Genomic DNA, 23,693 nt, shown 5'->3' with positions numbered 1-23,693 from the left:
TTAACACTGTTAATATTCTCAAAAAAAACCAATATTATATTCCAATTAACTTCTAAGCTCTTTCCTAATGTTACAGTGCTTTGACATCTTGCAACAAAACAAGTTACATTCCGGGAGAAAAAGAAAAGCATTTTTTGTGCACTGTAAAATAAGCTGTCAATATGCATTTATAGATAAATGCACAAATACAATGCTAATCTGATTCAATAAATAAGACACTTGGGTGTAAAATTAACTTGTACAGATTCAATACGGTTACATAACACACTTTGGTGTAGGAATCTTCTCGTCTTAACATGTCGCATTCATTAGACTTCAAAAGTCCCCTGTCAAAATAAATTGATAAATAGGTGGTCATTAATTAAAGATAATAATCACGTTCAGATGAGGATGATCGGGGGCACACACAATGGGGTATACTCCATCTATAATTGCACTCGATGAGAATGAGAGTACCTTGAGTAAGGCGTAAGATTATAGTTGCACCACCTTTTTTCTTTTTACCAAGAGAGCGTTCTTTTGAAAAATTAAGTTTAGATGTGTGTGATAATAAGCATTAAAAACGCTTTTAATACCAAATTTAGCTCAGTAAACGAATAACGAATAAGGGGTCAGACTGATCCTGAACATGGAAATCATTGGTACCACCATTAACACAAACATCTCCAGCAATGCTTTTGAATGAAGCTAGAATTTGGAACTTTCAAAAGCGTGTTTTGAATAGATATTGAATATTTTATGCAACTCTTTTTCATTAGACAATTTTATCATTTTATTTTTAATAAAAACAATTACACTCACTTCTTAATAAAGATATTATGGTAAAATTAGTAATAGAAGTGTTTAAACAAATATTGTAATTGAATTAATTAAAAAATAATTTAATTGTGAAAAGTACTTATTAAAATGTGTCACCAAACATTTAACATATTTTTTACTGATTGCAATTTTTGGACAACGCTACTAATAAAAGCGCCTTACTTAGTCCAACATCAACCCCAAACAGGCTCCAACTCTGCGCGCTACAAAATGACACCAGAACATAATCTCACCCCATAAGTTCGTAACTTAATCTTTTCACAATGATGAGTTCTAGAGACACAGCTAACCAGATAATTGACCTACAGATGCCATACATGTAATTTTCGTAAATAGAATAGAACAATATTGATGAATAGGGTAAGAAACTGATAAATGAAAAAAGTACCTGTAAACTACCAGAAGTCGCAAATTCTACATATCATGGAACAGGAAACCCTGGACATTAAAAGGATGATTTCAAAGCTCTGGTATGGGCCTCGCTGTCTTCCGCTTTGCAAACTCATTGGCGATGCTAATTGCACTCTTGCTGTGTCGCAGAGAGAATTCTGCAAGTAGGATTTTGCTCTCCTCCAATGTTAGGTCACCGTGGCAACCCTGTATAACAAACGGAAAAATTAACAATGAATAATGAAATGTAAATATTCGGTAAAAAATAATAATGGAATGTAAATACATTAGCAACTACAATGGATTTATATAATCAGCAACATAAGGAATACATATCCATGCCATCTAATGAAAAAGAATATGAGATTTCCCACATTTGCCATCTAATGTATTCACACAAACATTTGCCAAGTTTTCAACTTCAAAAAAACAATATGTACCACGGAAAAAAATATAACTGAATTTTTTAATAAAGACCCAATGTACAAGTCCTGAGAATCAATGGCATAACCAGTTCAACAATGATTCTAAACAAATACAACATTTAACAATCTACAGTAAGTATGAATACACAAGGGGCAGTGAATCCACCGCAACTTCAACAAGTAAGAACCCCCTATCCCAAATATACATACAAAACATTCATGTGTGAGAATGACTTCTCTTACTGCAATAATTGTAATGCAACCTTAAACTAGGCTTGATAAAAGTATGACGCATGAAATCAAGTTAGAAGCTTATCAAACAGACCAATGCCCAAAGCATCAAAACTCATATCTGTTCAAGATCTACAAATTTAAGGTAAAGTGTCTTTCAGTATTTATTATTGTAAAATGGTAACTGCTGCCAGATGTAAATGCAACACAGTTAATTACCAAGCGGGAATTTCTGTCACAAACAGCGTGGTGCATGAGGATGGCAGCAGCAACTGAAACATTGAAGGAATCCACCATGCCTTTCATTGGAATACTACAGCGCAAATCTGATAACTCCAGGGCCTCATCACTTATACCCCTGCAGTCAATAATTCAACAAGATCAAATTGTGACTTCAATTTAACTATGTTTCAAAGAGAGCTCTTAGATGAGACATTATAAGACTAAGTTCACATTTCCAAGCAATACTGCTGGAGGCTTTACCAACTCATCAACTACAAAGTGTGCTTCAAGTAGAAAACAGAGTTCAATGCAGCCTAATTGTTTTAGTATTCTCAACAAGATGTATTTAAAAGAAATGAAAAAAGCCTAAGAAGGTTAGAGTTGCTACTTGCAAGGTTGTCCAAAAATGGATCATTTCTCATATTTTTTAGGGTGGGGTGGGGTACTTTTATATCAATTGGTATTATTGCAATGGATTCTGCAAAGTAAGAAAACCAATAAAAAATAACATTTTTGAATCTAAAAGATTATATAAAAGGAGGAACATAACAGCAGAAAGCTCAAGAAAAAATATAAAAGAAATCAAGAGAAACATTTGGGGCACACAAGTCCACCCCTAACAGATGACGGGATATGTTAGTCCTCATCCAGATCAAAAGGTTGTTAGCACGAAATTTTCTTAATTAATCATAGCAGTGATTAGACAGCACACAAAAAAATAGATGAAAAACTATAAGATGAAAAAAGTCCACAGGCCCTCAATCATCAATTAACAGACATAGTATGAAAAAAATCAATTTAAAAGAGGAAAAATAAACTACTCAGCAAAGGACATTGGGAGGGGAGGTGACAAAATGAGGGCTCCTAATATTATTTTATTTTATTTGAATGGTTTGAATTTCCAAAGTGTCCAATGTTAGAAGTCAATAAACAACCCTACTAGTATCACTGGCCATGACAGATATAAAAGCATCGTTCAGAACAGAGGAAATAAACAATCAAGGACAATGTAAAAGTTGTTAGAAGAAGATAATTACTGATTTTCATTTCCAACAACTATTGCAGTTGGGCACGTCCAGTCCATGTCGTAAATGGAAACCTAGGCATAGCATCAGATAGTCAGTCGAGCATATATTGAACTTAGTAAACTTTGACGCACTTAAATTGAACACCCCTCATAATACAATGCAAACATACGAACAAAAGGGAAATTTTATTGATACCGCATCCATTCCCACGTGTGTTGTGGCAATGCGATAACCACGTGATTTCAAAGCTTTGAAGCACTCTTGAGTGGAGTCCCAAACTTCGACATCCAACCATTTCTCAGCTCCCATGCTAACATGACGATTGTCTCTGTATCTGCATTTTAGAATGAATTAGTAAGTCCTATTGTCCCAAGTTCAGAGTGGTTCATAACAGACAGAAGAAAAAATATACCGTTGTAGTTTAAGTACACATATTGTGAAAGAGCAAGATTGCCATGAGCACCAATGAGAAAGAAATATAAATGCTAAGGCATATTGCAATGCATTAAGATATAGCAGAACCCTGATCACACGAAAATTTGTCTAAGTTTCAAGAAAATTGAATTGTTCCAATTTGTTTAGTTTGTCACCCTATGAAGATCTAATCTGCCCATTATACAAAAATGAATATATAAGACATAATCCTGGATCAGGATGAAGGGTGTCCCTTCACTTCTAAGAAACCACCATCCAATTTTTCGATGAGCCATGTTGGGTATTTAATCAAATGTTACAATTTCCGAATCCCCTGTAATAGGCTTTTTTTTTTTTTTTTTTTTTTTTTTTTTTTACAACAACACAGAAGAAACAATAAACACATAGTTGATATTGCCAAACCAAACATTTGGCATGCAAAACTACAGCATTTTCACCTCAAATTTGGTTGCACCTTTTTGAGCTGTCGCATGAGACCACATGAACCGACTGAAACCCTAGCGCATCCGCTGACCGAAACGCAGCAGAAACATTCCCAAAATCACACAAGCCTTCAACTACCAAGCAGACCGAATAGCTCCTATTCTTCACCACATTCCTGAACCTCTCCTTCCTCACCTCCATTATATACGGATCCATCGCTTGCAACACTTCACCACTATCCAAAAAAGTAGTTCCAGCTTTGAACTTATCAAGATACGGAAACCAACGGTTGGGTTGAGCAAATTGACCTCCATTGTGAACCTCAGTCCTTCGTTCCATTTTCATGAATCTCGAAACATCGTCGCTGTTCGATAACAACTGTTCGACTGTGTCTTCCGACAAGTCTTCTGGTGGATCTAGGGTTTGGATTGGAGAGACAGTTTCGTCCCCACAATCTGTTGCTTCTTCCAAGGATATGGCCCCTTCGATGCAACAGTAAGTTCTTGAAGGGACTCCATATGGTTCGACACTAAACCCTAGCCGTACCGAATGAGAAAACCCATAAGATGGCAATAAATTGAAGATATAGATAAATGCACATGTTCGTGTTCGTGTGTGTATATATATAGAGGGAGTATAGGGGGATTGAATTACCTCGATTGCGAAAGAGGAGAGATGACAAGCAGACATTAGATGAATTAGAAGCAGAGATTGAGCGGAGGCGTCGAAGAGAGAGTGAAGAGACTGTTCGTCGATTGCTGCTTTTAAACCCCCATTCTAAACAAGAGAGAGATGTTCGGACTAGGGTTTTGCAGGCGCTCATTGCAAAGTACACTTTTACAGAGAGAGATGCAGGAGCAGAAAATGGCGATGATAAAAAGGAGGGAGCGACTGAGAGAGGGAGATGAGATACGACACCGTCCAGACTCGGTTTGGTGAAGCACGGACCCGAAACCCACCCGGAGTTTAGGTGGGTTTGGACTGAGGTGCACAGAAAAAGGTTAAAACTTATGAACACCCACGTCCTCCTGCTTCACTCGTGAAATAATTCTTAAGAACGTAAAAAATGAAAAAATTGTTTTAAAATAATTATAAAAATTTATTTTTAACAATATATATATTTTTTAAAATAATTCTCATAAACTTAATAAATAAGTTTTGGGTTAATTTCACAAATATCTCAGATTTGTCAAATATCACATAAAAATATATTACTAAAATTACTATCACTCAGACCCAAAATAATTTTTTCGCCAATGACACCATTAAAAATGTTGAAAAGACAATTTTACTCCTAAATTTTTTAATAACTTTTATTATAAAGTATTAAAAAAACCTAAAAAGACTAAAATGCCCTTACCCTCACTCACTCCCCTTCCTCCCACTACAAACCCCAATAATCTTACTGTGGGTCGCCATTTTAATGACTTGATTAATATTGATTTAGATAATAATCAGAATGCAAATCAGTGAATTAAATTAGCCTTAGCACTCCTCTGTTAGCCCATCTTCTTGTAGTTTCTTTTCTGGATTCCGACGCACTCCTGTTACGCCGAGATTGTGTTGGTTGGTGTTCTTGGTTGATTTAAAAGTTACTGGTCACAATCATTAATTGCTCCCGTCTTCACCATTAATGGCCCTCTCTTTCTCTCTCTTCTTTGCCGACAATAATGAATAAGAAGAAAAGAAAATAAAATTAAAAAAAAAAAAAAGAAAAATTCTTTGCCGGAAGTAATAAAGAAGAAGAAAAGAAAATTAGAAAATAAAGAAAAAAAGAAAGACAAAGATATTATGTGGAGAAAAGTGGTGGTGTAAATGTTGAGAAATATATATAAATATATATATATATATATATATATATATATATATAAAGAATAATTTTAAAAAATAATTATAATTTAGTTGTTATACAAATAATTATAACTTAGTTGTTATACAAAATGAGAAATATATATATATATATATATATATATATATATTCAAATATATATTTATTCTTTATATATATATATATATATATATATATATACAAATATATATTTATTCTTTATGTATATATATATATATTTATTCTTTTTATATATATATATAATTATAAATTTATATAATAAAAGTCAAAGGGTATTCAAGTCATTTCAGATAGTTATAAAATTAGCAATGTCATTTTATATACAAAAATGTATCTGACACACCTAAAAGTAACTTTTGAGGTGTAAATGAAAAACGAAACAAACGATTGTAATGTGAGTGATATTTAGCCAAATCTGAGGGGATATCAGTGAAATTAACCCTTAAGTTTTTGTTCAGTTTCTTCGAACTTGACACACAAATAGGGAAAATGTGACGTTTCCGTTTTTTTGTATATATATATTTTTTCTTCAGTAATTCGTAGAGACAAGGGTATTTTTGTCCTTTCACGTTTGTCGTTCGGGATTGTGGTTGGGTCCATTTGTATTTTTGAACATTTTAGATTATGTGGATTAAGTGGTATTTGTATGTGGTGTAATTTGAAATTAAAAGAAAAGGATAAAAGAAAATGGAAATGGCGGGACCCACCACCAAGGTTAAGTGGTCTAGAAACCACTTTTGCTTCTCATTTTTTTCCTCTCTCCCGTAAATGCCTTGCTCTTCCTTGTGTTCTTGCTTTTCTTTTCCAGTTTGTATCAATCTTTGAAGCTTCATAACCCTCTCAACTCTTGGAGTTTTTAAGTGCCGTTTGAGACTAAACGGAAAGCACGACGAGCACTACACGTTCATACCGACAATTCTAACTTTGAGCCTCCCTAGGGAATTCGAAATTCTTGACCCAATTTAAGGGTTTTGTGCAATCTTGAGGTAGGGGCTTCCTAATTCACATTATTCATGCACCTTTGTGAATTAACTTACTTGAATTGTGTTATAACATGCCTATTTGTGTTAATTGTAGCCTAAAAATGTTTTGAATGTATATATGTGAATATGTAAAGACTTGTCTTGATTGCACTATTTGAAAAACATGTTTATATTGTGAGTTATGCCTATTGTATTATTCACATGTTATGTTTTTTGTGATAATCCATTATTGTTTAAATATTAGAAGTACGAGAACATGCTTACTTGTGTTGTGTCAAATTCCTCATTTTCATAGTGTTGAGATCATGAGACATGCATGTACACCATTGGGCTGTATGAAGGGAAGAAATTTGTTTTTGAAATGAAAATGGGGAGTTTTGGGAAAGAATGTTTTGATGAAAGTGTTTTGAAAAACCCGGTCGCCGCGGGGGTACCAAAGGGCTGGAGGTTAATATAGCCTAAAGGGGACTAGGGAGTCGTCCTAACATGGTTGAGCTAACTGGGCCCCATAATGACGCCACGGGGGTACCAAAGGTCAGGGACACTAGCCAATCCTCCTCTCGTGTCGCTGCGGGGTCACCAAAGGGCGGGCTGTATTAACAGTTGAAAGCAATGATTTCGATTGTGAAAAGGGGAGCGACATCGGCATGCATTGCATCTCCATTGCATCATATTATTTGTGTTGAGAATGATAACCATGTTGTATTCTCCCCTATGTTGTATGACCCTAACTCCTATTGGCCTATTCTTCGTTTTGGATTCACGGAATCTCATGAGGTGCGTCTTAGGCGTCACCTACTGAGCAAATTGCTCACCCCACCCTACTTATATATTTTTCAGGTCACGACAATGAAATGGCGGATGAAAATCCTCCGCAAGCTTGAAAGTCATTAGAAGATGATTTTTTTTTTTGCTATTTTGTATTTGGCCATTTCATGTGTAATTGTAGTTTTGGATATGTAAATAAGTTTGTATTCATGACCATTTGAGAAAATGTAATTAATTTCTAATTACACCAAATCCTTTAGTGTATTTTAGTGACGTGTGATAAATTATGTTATTAACTTAGTTGTTGGTATTGAATTTATTGTTGAAATGTATTGAAATTACACGTAAGTGCAGTGGCGTGGGTGTTTGAATTATCAAAAGTTGGTGTACATGGGTTACACAGGACAGTGGGAAGTGAAAGTGAAGATTTCCCAGAATCGGTGGACGTATGACTTCCCATACGTCGACCGGTATTATGTCCTAAACCAGTCGACTGGTATCTCGGACCAATCGACGTATGGGGTGGAGATGTGGACCGGTTTATGTCACTTGTGTTTAGTTTCCCAAAATTACACTTCGGCACCAAGTGAAATTACAAGTAATTATTTTATGACCTACTAAAATGCCATAATTATATTTTTAACTCCGAAAGGACTATATTGTCCAGAACCTTATTTTAATTGTTACGTGATACAAGTAAATGACTGTTATACCCTTGAGTCTCAATTTATGGATTTATGGCAAATCACCAATTTGCCCTTTTTGGACCTTGTTATTTAAATTTAACGTGAAATGACCGTATTACCTTTGGACGTTTTTGGGTCGGGTAAGGACCCGTTTAATGATCCGGATCCATGAGGAGCTGGGTCGTTACAGAAAATAGCAGCAAATATCATTTTTCTAACCTGCATATTTGAGGAACTCAATATCATTTTGAAAGCTTCCTTCCATCTTTCAACAATTAAACATGAAGTGGTTTCGGAGAGGACTTTAGAATCGGATGAGCTCGCCAGCAAGAAAGGCCTTGTCCCTGCCAACCAAAGTAAAAAAAAAAACTAAAAAAAAAAAAAAAAAAAGGACGAAAGGAGAAGTTTGTTCAATTTAATTTCATTGTTTCTAATTGTTCAGTTGGATTCAATTTCAGTATTATATCTCTAGTTTGGATCACTCTTTGTTTATCAAAGTCTTAGAAACTCACTCTTTGTTTAAGTTTGTTGAATATTGGTCCAAAATGTAGCCACAATCACCTCCTCTTAAAGGCCCAACATCTTCATTGACTACCTTTCCAACTCATGATGAACGATTTTGTTATTAGACTTTATCTCAATTATCAGATCTATAATACCGCGGGAATAGTGGTTATTAAGTTGTTTGGAAACTTGGCAAAAGTTATGTTTGAGGTTGATTATAGCATGGTGCTTAGAAACTTGTGCTTAGGATTAATATTAGTAAGAATTTACATTATATTTATCGCTAATATGGACCAATAATAAATGGACGCGTCCTATTATAATTACCAAATCATATATGGTAATTAAATCACCATTTGTGATTTGATAAGTGAATATTTACCTACTATATTTGATTTGGTAATTAAAGATCAAAGGTCTTTATTATTAGTCCACATTAGCTGAGAATATTTTGTAAATCCTCACTAGTGATGACCTAAGTATTGTCATTTCAAATATGCACCTTTTGTTTGGCCTTCCAAAAAGAATAGAAAAAAAATTACAATTGCACTCTATTTATCTTTTTTTTGTTTCTTGTAAAAAAATGACAAAAAAATCCTTAAACTTATTAATCTATCATTTTTTATTTTATAATACCATAACTACCATTTTCACTATAATAACTTATTCTTCTTCTTCATCTTTTTTTTTTTTTTTTTTTTGGTTTTTTGTTGGTCCTTGCAAAAGAAATAATTTATTTAACAAACAAGGAAATAAAATAATATATTAACTTTACGATTTGTTGGAAGATAAAACCTTGAAACACCAAAGTAATGATGCTATATTGTATGTCCAGGGCTCTCTTAGTCAGGACATGAAGAGCTCGATTTTATCATTAACAAGATAAACTTCAAGATTTAAAGATATTTTAAATTATTTCTTAAGAATCACAAAAAAAACAGCTTAGACATTTCCCATGCTAACATTATTTTGTTTAATTCAGACATTTCTTCATTTGTGAGATCACTTTTCAAGTCTCTCGGGTGCAAATGTGATACTGCTACAGCCGCGTCTACCGTCGTTGGGTCGTTGGTCGGGGAGTGGTTAAGGGGCTATCGTCATAATGTGGTCAATTACCGCTTTAGGTTAGTTACCTTCTTACCCTTTACCTTCAATTGTAAACCCATCTAAGTCCCCAAAAAATCATCTAATATATAAATACAAATATATGCATTTGCATGGGAAAGGTCCATTACACGCTCAAGACAAAAATAATAAAATCGGTTAAAGTCGTCTAGATTCTTAAATTTTTTTTAAAAAATAATCAAATTGCCTCCAAAGGACTAAAAATAATTAAAAATAAATTTCTAAAACCCTCAGCTAAAAAAAATAACCTAAACGGCACTCTCAGCCGCGTGGCTCGCAAAATGATGCACAAAAAAAATTAAAATTCAAAAAAAAAAAAAAAAAAAAAATTCGGAACATTACAGATATATATATATATGTATGATATTTGAAGTTATTAGGGCTTGTTTGTTTTCAAGGAAATCATTGTCATTTATATATATGAACTCTCCTCTATTTAAAGGAGTGATGTAGGTGTATAATGCATATAGCATTTTTCATGGTCTTGCATTTTGTGACCCTAAAGGCCCAAACCATGTGTTCACACCATGGTTACAAATATCACCCCTCTCCGTTGATCTATTTGTTTCTCTTCTATTTAAAGGATACAGCCACCCAGTTCAAATTGCACATTACTCTCTCCTCTATTTAAAGGAGGCAGCAACCACCTGGTTTAGAGTGAACATTACTCTCTCTTCAATTTAAAGGAGCTAGGCAGCAACCACCCAGTTCAGAGTGCACATTACTCTCTCCTCTATTTGAAGGAGGCCGCCATTCAGTTCAAAGTGCACATTTCTATCTCTCTAACCACCTATCATCTCTTTCCTCACAGTCTCTGTTTCTCGATCTCTCTCTGTTGTTATGGATGGGAAAAGAAAAGCTAAAGAAAAAGGGAAAGAGAAAGAGAAACAGCAGGGTGATAAGTCAGAAAAAATAGTGGAGGAGACACCGGAAGGACTTGCAATGTTCCAAATAAATGTTGAACTCTCCTTTATTTAAAACCCTCGGCTAAAAAAAATGACCCAAACCCCCGGCTAAAAGAAATGACCTAAACGGCCCTCCGGGCCGCATGATTCGTAAAACAATGCACAAAAAAATTTAAAATTAAAAAAAAAAAGAATTTAGAAAAATCTGGGACTATATATATATGTGCATATGTATGTATGATATTTAAAGTTATTAGGGCTTGTTTGTTTTGAAGAAAATGTCATTTATATATTTGAACTCTCCTCTATTTAAAGGAGTAATGTAGGTGCAGCATGTAGCATTTTCCAAAGTCTTGCATTTTGTCACCCCAAAGGACCAAATCATGTGTTCACACCATGTTTACAAATATCACCCATCTCTTTTGATCTATTCATTCCTCTATTTAAAGGAGGCAGCAGCCACACAGTTCAGATTGCACTTTACTCTCTCTTCTATTTAGAGGAGACAACAACCACCCAATTCAGAGTGCACATTACTTTCTCCTTTATTTAAAGGAGGCAGCCACCCAGTTCAGGGTGCACATTACTCTCTCTAACCACCTATCATCTCTTTCCTCACACACACACACACACACACACACACACACACACACACACACTGTTTTTCTCTATTTCTCTATTGTTATGGATGGGAAAAGAAAAGCTAAAGAAAAAGGGAAAGGGAAAGAGAAATAGCAGGGTGATAAGTCATAAAAAATAATAGAGGAGACGCCAGAAGGACCTGCAATGTTCCATATAAATGTTGCCTGGGCTCAAAATCTCCATATTCCGGCTAATAAATCTACAGAAGAGATACGCGTCTGTGGGTAAGCAACTAAGCATATATAATTCAATTTTTATTTGTTGTAGTATTAATTTTAATTATTATATTATTATGTTTAACCGTGTATATATGATCATGTGTATACTGTGTGTATATATATATATATAGTTAGTCTCAACAACAAGAAGTATACTAGCAGTACAAGAGTGACCAATTTCGGTGGTTGGAACCCCATTTGGAATCATTTGTGCGAGTTCAAATTGGAATGGGTTGATGTTATGAACCCCAACAGTTTCTCTCAAGATCCACATATTTGACCAATTGCCTAATGAGAAGGGAAAATCCCAAGCCAATCAAATTGGATCGGTTGTTAAACCATTGGTGGACCTCTAGAGAGGCAGAAGTAAACTTGTTGGGCAATGATGACGCCAAAGCGAAGATCAAATTTTGCTTCAAAGACAAGATGAGTATAATTAAGAAGTTCTTCAAGTCTCTCGGGTGCAAATCTGATACCGTGGCAACCATCATTGAGTCGGTGGTCGAGGGAGTGGTTAAGGGTATGGGAGCAGCTGAAGAATAGGAAGTACTAAGGAGATCAGGGCAGATTGTCATGTGTATATATTAGTAATATATATTATCTTTGGACAGTAGTTTGATATATATATATATACGATAGTTGAAGTTATAGGGCTTGTTTGTTTTCAAGAGAATCAATGTCTGAAGTTTGGGTTTGAGTAGATGGATTATATGATATTTGATGTATATATGAAAGTTAGTGGATCATGGTTATATAATGACAATTGGTATTACTTTCTTTTATTTTTTGTCTCTAGTTTGTAATTTATTAAATTTAGTTTGTGTCCCTTGAAATTAGGAGTAAATATCACCTACATGGTTTTGGTCATTGAGAGCACGCACCTCTAAAATCCAACATTCTTGTCATGCAAAAAAGAAAAAAATATACTCGTCAGACATTTATTTCAATAAAAATACCTCTGGATCCCTTGATCTGTTTTATTGAAAAAGTTGGGAGTTATCAGCATCGTTTTACAATTGGGCGCATTCAGGACCTATCATTAACAATGGGACCAAATGAGGAGGAAATTTTTTTGCAGCACTTGCTGATTTATCAAGGTGATCATGCGGTCTGATTGACATGAACATTGCAGCATACTGCCTAAGCCTACTGTCACGATCCGATTCCTAACGACGCCATGAGCATAGAAGATACGCATGCTGGTTGGCTAAGAACATTCATTGACTGGGAATGGTTCCAAGGAAGGGGCGTGCCGGACCACAGGATGGTACCTCTTCAGAGTTCAGGCAGGTCGACTCGGTTCAGTTCGAGGTGCTTGTCGCTAGTCTTGGACTTGACTATGAAGAAGGGAGTTGGCCATCCCTGCACAAACTGGTCGGGAGCTGGAGCCGTTCCCCTGACGAGGCCATGGCAGGCCGAAACCAGTCAGCATGTATCCTTGGGAGGGCAGGTCGTGGTGGCTGATCAGGGCGCTTGCGCGAGCTGAAGCAACGCCTTGGTGCCGCACGGGCCGTGCCGCTGCGCCAAATCTCTAGGCCCGTGACAAATGGTATCAGAGCAGGACTTGGGGAAAAGCACAGAGGTGTGCCCCCTTGTCGATCCGGGGGTCTTGAGAATGAAGACGGTGCACTGAAAAAGCGTCGGTGGGCAATCAATGCTGTTGGAGGAGAGCCTCCATCTCCCCATGAAGACGCGTCCTTGAAGGGCCGGAGGGCCGCGCGCATCGGATGGCCGGAGGGCCGCGCGCACCAAAGTTCTTGCAAGTTCAAGAGGCGTGCAAACCGTTGTGAAGGGCGGGTATCAAGTCAGCCGGAGGGCGCTTGTTTGCTCGGGGTGTCGCGGAGGCGGCATAACGTGGGGTTGCGTCCCGAAGAAGTGGGCGTCCCTTTAGCCCGAAACCCTATCATTGGGCGAGTGCAGCCAGGGGTTGTACAAGGAAGCGATGGTGGGCAGGCGAGCATACCACTTGGAGGAGACAGGCTTTGGAAAGTTGGACGCAGCGGAGTCAGCGCCGCACTGCGACGAGGGCGTCGCAGGATTTGGGTGGGGGAGAATGTCACGATCCGATTCCTAACGACGCCATGAGCATAGAAGATACGCATGCTGGTTGGCTAAGAACATTCATTGACTGGGAATGGTTCCAGGGAAGGGGCGTGCAGGACCACAGGATGGTACCTCTTCAGAGTTCAGGCAGGTCGACTCGGTTCAGTTCGAGGTGCTTGTCGCTAGTCTTGGACTTGACTATGAAGAAGGGAGTTGGCCATCCCTGCACAAACTGGTCGGGAGCTGGAGCCGTTCCCCTGACGAGGCCATGGCAGGCCGAAACCAGTCAGCATGTATCCTTGGGAGGGCAGGTCGTGGTGGCTGACCAGGGCGCTTGCGCGAGCTGAAGCAACGCCTTGGTGCCGCACGGGCCGTGCCGCTGCGCCAAATCTCTAGGCCCGTGACACTACGCTCATCATCTCCATTTTACATTTCATGATTCATTGGACCCTTGGTCCTCAACATGTAATGGCGCCAAGCTAACTGTATGTTCACAGCTGCCCATGTTCTCCATTTGGATGAATAGTATCTCGCTGTTCACTTAAGCCTGTGGTTAGCAAATTTGTAGCGGAAGTGATCAGTGATGAATTGAAGATGGTTTGCGTCGAGGCCAAATGCTTCTGTTGATTCAATACATGTAAATGTGGCGGATGAGGCTGGAAGTCTGTCCATGAACGGGTGGCGAAGGCACCATGAGAGGAGCTCATCACCCAAAAAGCCTCCGGGTTCTAGCATTCTTGTGGCTACCATGCCTTTACTGAGCTTTTGGCTACTCTTTACGCACCCATGAACAATGAACACAATCTGCTGCACGGGGTCTCCTTCTCTAATAATCTGTTCCACAGAAAGAAAGAAAGAAAAAGATTAAAGTCTCTGCAGGGGACTGAAAATTAAAAAAATTGTATAGGTTTTGGTTCACAGTTTATGAGGACTATTTTATGAAAACACAGTTTTTTTTTTATCTGAAAACTATTTTCTGAGTAAGTTTATGGAATTTGTGTAACATACTTTTTCGTTTCTGGAGAACACAAGTGACTTAACACGGTCGCAGATGTTGTCGAGGACAAGATCATCCAAGCTTTGAAACAGAGGTACCTAAACAAGACGAATTTCCAAAAAAACACTGCACTTACAATTTGTGTAGTAATGGTTGCTAAGAAAAATACATGAAGCAAAACCAAAGTGATCACAATTTGTTGTAATGGTTGATTACAATTTTTGTGGTAATGGTTGCTAAACCAAAGTGATCCTCACCATTATAACATAAAAAAATGCCTCTATGAAGTCAGTTCTATCACCAAAAGCAGAGGGTCCTGCTTGCTAAATATTCACTCTATTAGGGTTCTTAATACACTTGGGATTGGTTAAGAATTGATTTATCCCCTTGTCATTAGTAGATGGGTGTTTGCATTACCTTTTTTATGAGGTCGAGGCAAAGATGGCGCTTGATATCCCGTCGGAGCCCTTGGGGCAAGTCTTTAATCAAATCCATCTCATCTTCTCCACCCATGGTTGTCCATCTTTGGCGTTCAAAATGGAGAACTCTGTGTCTCAGATGAGAAGGCAGCTGTCTCCGTCTCATCCACCATTCCATGTCGTGACACCTCAGCTGCATCTCTGTCTTCCTCGCTGAGACCATGTCCAAGAATACCTTTAAGGTAACATTTAATTTAGTCCTCATTGTCAAACCATAACATTAATAATAATAATAACTTTTGACATAAAAAATCAGAACATCTAGAGCACAGAATTTGAGTTACCTGAATATTGGCAATCAATAGAGTGAAAAGTAACAAGCCACTGAGCACAATACATGTACTGAAAACCACTTCTAGCCACTGACTTGTTGGTTCAAGATCATTGCCAAAGGTGCTGTAACCAAAGATCAAAAAGTGTATGACTGTTGTCCATGAAGGTAATCAGATGGTCAAAACCGCCAGAACCAAGTTATACCCACATATAATTTTCTTTTTTATATATAAAAAAGAATCAATATATTGGAAGTCACACTTTTTTGGCACAGAATGGTTCTCAATACACCTATGCAGTCCATGAGCAGCAAAATTCTTGCATGTAGTCCAAGAAAAGACCACGATTATAATCACTGGGAATAAAATTTTATTTGAAAAAATTGGCAAATAGAAGAGGCTATAAAGTATAAACCTACTACATACTCGAGAAGGTTTTTATAACAAATTCTTGGTAAAATTCAATCATGTTACCTGAGGTTAAATAATCCCCAATATAGTGAATAAAGAATCTTAGCAGTACGAGAATTGCTTGAAATAATCGGAAGAGCCCATTCGTAGATACCATAAGGAAAATCTCCATCGCCATCTAAGCACATTGGCTTTTTGATCGTCATTGTGGAGTTGCCACCACAAGGATTCCCTAATGTGTCTGCCGGTAACAGAAACTGGTAACAGACCTCCTCTGAGCAAGACAAAGAGAGACTGCACTTACTTTTTCCGTCACACTGCTGCTGGAGGCATAATGCTGCACGTTGTATCGAAAGGATATACAAACATCCTCCAGCAACCTGCAAATGGAATAAGTAAAGTGCCATGAACAATTTCTCAACATATATATACATGATCCAAACATAACATTACATAGACTTACATGAGAGGCAATGAAGTAGGCAATGAGATTAAGGCCAAAACCCCACCAAATGGTGCCAAAGACATAACCAGTGACCTTTTGCATTCTTTTCATTAAGTGTATGCTGTGGTACACCTTGGGAAGGAATTGGAACAAGAAGATCAATTGAATTATTGTCATTGTCAGCTTTATCTGCTCTTCCCTGATCAATTTCGGAACAATTAACCAAAACACAGCCTGCAATTACGGAAAAAAAAAAAAAAAAAAAGTACGAAAGGAAAAAAAAAAGAGACCATCATTGAAATCACATAATAAAATGGTTGGGAGGGTTAAAAAAAAGCCAGAATCACAACATTGTATCCGAATTCGATCTGGTTTGGATATTGGCAGACCCTTACAATTGACAGTGTTAAAACACATCCAATTGAGGGATGTGATATTATGGCCATTAGAGTTCATGTTCATCATTGAGCACAGAGTGCTATATAATTTGCTGCAACATTACCAGTGATGTGATCCAAAGCAGGTAGTTGATCAGAGTGTGTTAAAGGGATCGATCTGAGAGGTTGCAAGTGATCAATAACCTCTTGCTTGGTTTGGGTACTTTGAGGTTGAGGGAAGGTTGTCTATCGCAGTTTGTGATTTCGTTTTTATGATTTTTGATGCAGCAATTAGGGGAATATATATATATATATATATTTTCCTGAATGGGATTATATATTAACAAATACACAATATGATACAGAGGAAAAGTGAAGGCATCCCTCCACCAAGAAGAACAAAAACAAAACTAAAGAATAAACTGCAGCTCTGAAAGATCGGCAAAACAAAACAAAAAAGCCAAGCAAAACACTAAAATAGCAGCTGGAATACCAAATGGACAATAGCCCATCTAGTTCAAGCATTCCTCCCCAAAGAGGAGGTCGGGTGTTCAATAGCAGCTGCATGTCTTGAAGACTCGATCTCGACAGATTGAAAAGTTTCACAAGAAGAACTGATTGCCACATAAGCAATAGAGCTAGTCAAGGAAACATACAATCTACAATTTATTTGGGTCCTACTCCAAAAGTAAAAGCACATATATAGAACTTGGCCCTAGGAGAAATTATTAAGTGCCGGGATCATTGGCCGTAGACAATCAATATCTAATAGACTAACAGATTCTAACACACAAGCAAAAAAAAAGACACATTTACTTGCTTGTAAGCTAGTGAATGGGCAGAAACCCAAAAACACACAATGACAAAATGTTGAATCTAATTCCAGGAAATTGGCATTTAGTCTAATGACTCCAATGATATAATTTCTCTATTCTCAAATAGAGAAGAAGGGTTCTAACCTAATTGGGAACCAAAAATGCAAGTAATTGTGTGTTTCTTGCCATGAATGAAAAAAAAAAAAAAAAAAAAAATTTCATTCCAGGAATCAACAAGAAAAGGTTAACGGCTACTTAAGATGGTTCTTTATTTTTCTCCCACCACATGTGATGCATTCATTAAATTCATACATGTCTACTATGTATTGGTTTGGACCAAGGTTCTATACCGATATTTGTTCGAGTCCGTTACACTGTGACCGCAATCGATACCAAAACTGCGAATCATGGTTTGGACCACGAACTAATACGGTGGTCACAGATCCCTTTAACAACCAACAAACCAGGGTTTTTTTTTTTTTTTTTTTTTTTTTTTCACAACAAACCAGTTGACCAACAGACAGGAAATACGAACTTCTTTGTACACTGTCTAGCCACACATCTCACCAAATCAGGTGCACACACCTGAGCAAACTCACCAATGAAGAAAAAGATGATCATAAAAATCATCACTTTTAAAACAATGACGTATTGCGTACCAAGTAAGGGGAAAACAATTATTATGTTGGTTGGTGAGCAGGATGTAGAGCAAATTTTACTAAGCGTTGGGACTAATTTCTTTTTATGATTAATTTTAATTGTTCCTACCCACGCCAAGGAAGGTAATGGCGTAGCTCACTTGTTGAGCAAAATGGCTCTCGTGGCCAAGTGTTGTGATTTCAAGTGAAGTGTCTGCCCCAGTGGTTGTTAGACGCTCTTCTCTCTGATTGTACTATTCCATTGTCTTAATGCATTGGTCGTTTTTCGTCATCAAAAAAAAAAAAAAAAAAAAAATTGTTCCTACCAATAACAAGGCATACACTGCTCATTCAATACCTTCCTGTATTAAGGGCTCGGAAATTCTATGATCAGGGTTAAAGTGTTCGCAAGAGAAGAAATTTAACATCCAACAAACATTTTAACATACACTGAATTTTAGAAATTGTGAAGGGTGGTTTCAAAACATACATGAATGTAACTTCAAAGGATGTGTGCTGTTAATAGACTGTTAGAAATAAAGGTAGACATCCAAGAATTTCAGTTGTACTTGTATACTGTCACATAAAAACAAAACTTAAGGTAATTCTCACCTTCCTTCCATCATACATCACTATCAAGCAGACACGCACATAAGGCACATAAGGCACATTACTTATGCTTATTGATGGAGTATTATTAATTAATATCAATCACACCCACCATCAAAATCATGGTTGGCACCATGATTTAACCATGACTAACACTGCCATCCAGAGTTAACATAATTTCTTACCAATAAACACAACACGTTTGGAAATCCTTGTATCCTAAATTTAAAAAGTGCAGAAAACTAACTTACCCAAAAAAATAAAACACAAACGTGCAGAAAACTAAAATTTGTAGTAAATATAACATATTTATTTAACCACAAATTTGAGTCTATACATACGCATAATTATATATTTGTTTTGAAGCAAATTCTATTTTTTTTTTTAAACCTGACAAATACTTTGTCCATGACTTATTAAATTAGAAAATAATAATAATAAAAAAGAAAAATCGCATACTTACTTCAATAGAATGCAAACTGGCAAAGTTCCCCACCCAAAAACAAATTAGGGGATACACTAGCAGTCGCTCTACCAAATAAGTCACACAATAAAGCCCCATTTTGTGGCCTTTGACCGGAGGACATAACACAATGATGGTAATTAATAAGACAACAAGTGAGAGACAAGTTCGAACATAATTATTAGTAGGGGGACTATAAGAACATCTGAGGTGCGGATCAAAGTAGATAAGATTTCTGTAAAGTAGAAAAAGATGATTGTATTGGCAAAAGTTGGAGTATGAATTTAATAGTCCCCACCTGCTCCTATCTATCCTATTGTCTACAAATGGAGAATCATATGGATATGTTCTATCCATTTGTCAGAATATTTTATGTGTTCTTATCTCGTCTCCTGCATCAATGTGTTTTTTTTTTTTTTTTCACAACATCAGCAATACCCTTTGTTTTATTTTATCTCAAAGGCTCTTTTATCATTCAATAGTTTTTCTTCACTCAAATGGCTCTTTTATTAAAAATAAAAAATAAAAAAAAACACTTTATAAATATTAATTTCAACTCTACTAACAATTTTCACTCAATATTTCTTTTAACATTCATATCCATGGATCCTCCACCTCTATTCTTTTGCTTCCATCTCAACCAATCTCATAACTCTGAATTACTATCTCAATCTAATTATAATTTAGATTTTTCAAAAAAAATTTCAATCAAAAATCCATCTCAATCCCCATAATCTTATTTCTCATACCCACCACATCCCCAGTTATATAAATGTCAGACATTATGCATGTACAAGTATACAGATATATAATCTATATAATCATATATATAAATATTATATATAGTATATGTAATATGTGTATACACGTGCATCTGCATAGCTGTCCATATGCTAAAGCAAGTTACCCTTGTGAGCTACGGTAAGCTAGCAAGCACGCTTCTCGTTACATTAACACGCAGAGCAGCACTTGTCGTTCTAAAAGGATAAGGGTATTTCTGACATTTTGACTATAAAAATATTAGTGTAAATGACAGCAGTACACCTTTGGTTTTGTCAGGCTCCGTATTTCAGTTAGGAAGTACGGAACCGATCATATGGTGAATTTTAGATATGAATACATTAAAAAAAAATAATACCAAATATATATATATATATATATTCCTTTTGAAAATTATTATTATTTATACATTAGTATATTATTATATATAAAAATAATAAATTTTAACCATTTTATTCCTGTTTTCCGGCTAGGTATGGCGCTTATAATTGTGAATGAAGTGACGAACTTTAAGCGTTTGTAATTTTTGTATTATTGTTTAAATAATTCTTAATACATTTTAAATTAAATTAAATTCCATAGTGTCCATAAACTTATTACGTGTCTAAATTACCTAAAAAAAAGTGTCAGTGCTTCCCAGTTTCAATTTATGATTGAAGTGGTGCTAACCTGAGGAACCGGGAGTATGACGAAGGCGTCAAACCAGAACCCTTTTAGAGAGCCCACGTACTGGGAAGCTATCGCACGTGCGCCCCATACGAGCTTCCCACAGCCGACCACCAAGGACTCGCGCGACACGTACGCCAACCGAAACTGAAGCCAGAGGTGGCACAGGTGCACAGCGTCCAAGCACGTGCGAAGGACGGTCACAACCGCCGCCAACCCACCGTCCATGTAGAGGCACGGCGCACCACCACGGCCGATGGACAGCACGTAGAAGAACAGAGGATCAACGGCCAGGGACACGCCACGTGCCAGCAGAAACGCCCGGTTCCACTTCTGCACCCGCTTGCTGTGCGGGTCCAGAACTCGGCCGAACGGCCCAGCCAGCCGCTGAAACCTAATAGACCGGTCCTTCCCCATTTTCCGATTATACTGGTTCTGATCTGGGATCAGGGACGAACCGGCGGATGCCTCCCACTCGGGTGTGTGAGTCCGGTCACAGCCAGTGGAGTGAAAATTTGGGACACCCACCTGCGTACATGCGTAGCATTCGGATGAATTTGAGATTAGTTTGTCGTCGTCATCGTCATTCTTGTTGCCGGAATGTGTAGTTTGGACTAGAGGGCATGTTTGGAAGGGAGGAACCATGGGAGTGAAGATGAGGTATTACTACTCCTTGGAAAGCTAGAGATGAAGCAGTGTGTTATACATAGAGCCTAGAGGGAGTGGGTGGGAGATATAAATGCAGGGTGATGTATACGATGAAATTGAAAAGTTAATTTACTCAGGAAATTGTGTAGAGAGGCAAAAATGAGATTTATTTTTTATTTTTATTTTTGAAGGGGAATATTAAATTTCTATAGATATATAATTTGAAAAAAGAAAAACTATTATTATATAAAATAAAAAATCAGTGGAACAATATATTGATCAGTTGTGTGATGTACGAGAGAGAGAGGGGTTGGTGTTTGTATGTGGCCTGAAGATTGGTGCCTGCCCTGTAGCACATGAAGCAGCTTGTACTTGCAGGTATAGAGGAGATGATTAACCGTCAACATATTCGGTGAGCCCCGACATTAATTCATTGAATCAAAAGACACTATTTAAGAAATTTCATAAAAAGAATAATAATAAATTTTATTATTAATTTAAATAATATATCAATAACATGATATACTCTATGCTAACTAAACATCTAAAAGCGAATATTGAGTGAGCATGGAATCACTTCTTACGGAACTAGCTATGGTGGGGCTCATGCAACGGATTGGAGTATGCACATTGTCAAGTTACCCTATCATTAAGTCTCATCACCCTGCATTACGGAGATTGAAGTTTGCAAATAATGATAGTTTAAAGTGTTCCCATTGTAACTTTGAAAATCTATTAAAACATGACAAGATTCTTGATATTGATGTGATATAATTATTTTTAGAACTATAAATCGAGAGAAGCTTTACCAAAAGAAACAAAAAAAAGTAATTTAAGTATTGGATTTTATAAAAATTTTAAGTGATTTCTGATATTGATGGGAAAAAATTATTTTATAATTACAAGTTGAGAGACGCTTTACCAAAAGAAACTAAAAAGATAATTGAAGTATTGGATTTTATAAAAATGATAGGTTATTGTTTTCCAAATGCTTCGATCGCATATAGAATATTATTGACTATTTCAGTTACAGTTGCATCTGTGGAAATAAGCTTTTCAAAGTTGAAGTTAATCAAATCTTACCTGCTGTCGACAATGACACAAGAGAGATTGAATGGATTGATCTTATCTATTGAAAAAATATATGTTGGAAAAACTTTATTGGAACACTTTAATTCATAATTTTGCAGCTCAGTACATTTACTTCAATGAAAATTTCGCACTTTTATAATTTTTTTAGGTATGTGAAAATTTATGCATAAAGGATCTTACATTTAAAGTTCGCCTAGGGTCTCTCAAGATTTTTTTAACCTCAAGGCCGCCCTGCTTTATCCAATGGTAGTTTTACCTAGATAAGAACCCTTGGTTACAAAGGTAGCTCATTCTTTATCTAATGGTCACTTTACCAAAGTAAGAACCATTGGTTACATGGGTAGCTCCTTCTTTATCCAATAATCATTCTACCTAATCTCTGACAAGTTGGATATCTAGCAGGCAGACCGAGGCACGCCGTTGCCCCTTTTCGAGGTGGTGGCGATGACCTGTATTAAATGCAGGTCTTATAAGTCAATCAACATATATTATGTGTTCTCTCCTGCTGGAGCTTAGTTATTGGGTATTAAGCATTCTCTTCCCCTTGTGTAGACCTCAAGGTAATGCGAATCCTTGGAACTTAACTACCTAATCATTGTTACTCAGATTCCCCGGATAAGAAAGGGAAAAGAGAGACTAATTGAGGGTTTGCCTTCTGAAACCTCGGCCTTTCGTTCCTTGTTCATACCTCGAGCCCTCCTTTTACAAGGGTTTGCTTGAGGCGAGAACTCTCTTATAATGAATATACAAAAAACTTCTTTCGCAAAAGAAAGAGTTTCATACAGGGGTTTGGTGAAACCCATCCGATTAGAGCGGGGCATCACCATGTATAGGAGGGCGAAGGGTAGCAACCCCTTGCCCTTGCGAATTCAGTACTCACCAGAGACTTAGTAACTCGAGACAATAATAAATAGTGCCACTTGGCGCGATCATCTACAATTATAATAAATAGTGCCACATGGCATACGGCGTGGCGCAATGATCTACAATAAGGAAATAATAATTCAAGGAAAAAGAAAATAATAGTAGGAAAATTTAAGCAAAAGGAATATGGAACAATACTCCCATGAATTTGACCGATATTACTTCATTTACTTCTTAATTGGTAGAGTACCTAACTCTCCAAAAGTGAGTTTCCCTCTTCCTAATTTGGGTAAAAAAAAAAAAAAAAAATCCTTCATATTTGAGGAAATCATACTACTCAAAGTTAGGCCATCATGCACTTTTTTGGTAATTAAGAATTATGGATGTATAATGAGAACTGTATGTATCCGATAGTGAATTACAAGTGATTTAAAGCATCGA

The 23,693-nt window shown here is 36.7% G+C and overlaps 1 protein-coding gene, 1 long non-coding RNA gene and 1 pseudogene across 2 annotated transcripts; 1 reads left to right on the top strand and 2 right to left on the bottom strand.

Moving 5' to 3' along the window:
* Positions 1 to 15: 15 nt before the first annotated feature.
* On the bottom strand, positions 16 to 5,392 carry LOC132282198 (uncharacterized). The gene is made up of 8 exons (XM_059783811.1): positions 5,344 to 5,392; positions 4,628 to 4,954; positions 4,005 to 4,509; positions 3,311 to 3,449; positions 3,125 to 3,186; positions 2,085 to 2,223; positions 1,208 to 1,416; positions 16 to 326 (listed from the first exon to the last, which is right to left on the bottom strand). The coding sequence occupies exons 1-7, from the start codon at positions 5,390 to 5,392 to the stop codon at positions 1,279 to 1,281; spliced, it is 1,359 nt and encodes a 452-aa protein (XP_059639794.1). The 3' UTR covers positions 16 to 326; positions 1,208 to 1,278.
* A 5,315-nt stretch (positions 5,393 to 10,707) lies between these two features.
* LOC132285356 (uncharacterized) lies at positions 10,708 to 12,435 on the top strand. Its single transcript, XR_009472513.1, has 2 exons — positions 10,708 to 11,659; positions 11,785 to 12,435. It is a non-coding gene; the product is annotated as an uncharacterized LOC132285356 (long non-coding RNA).
* Positions 12,436 to 12,663: 228 nt separating this feature from the next.
* LOC132282196 (cyclic nucleotide-gated ion channel 2-like) lies at positions 12,664 to 21,293 on the bottom strand (annotated as a pseudogene).
* Between the last annotated feature and the right edge of the window lie 2,400 nt (positions 21,294 to 23,693).

Source organism: Cornus florida, unplaced genomic scaffold, assembly GCF_030987335.1.
Source record: "Cornus florida cultivar Cherokee Brave unplaced genomic scaffold, ASM3098733v1 CherokeeBrave_3.0.0_Hap2_Chr11, whole genome shotgun sequence".
Classification (NCBI taxonomy): Eukaryota; Viridiplantae; Streptophyta; class Magnoliopsida; order Cornales; family Cornaceae; genus Cornus; species Cornus florida.
The sequence above is the reverse complement of the archived record's forward strand: the minus strand, read 5'-3'. Positions and strand labels throughout refer to the sequence as shown.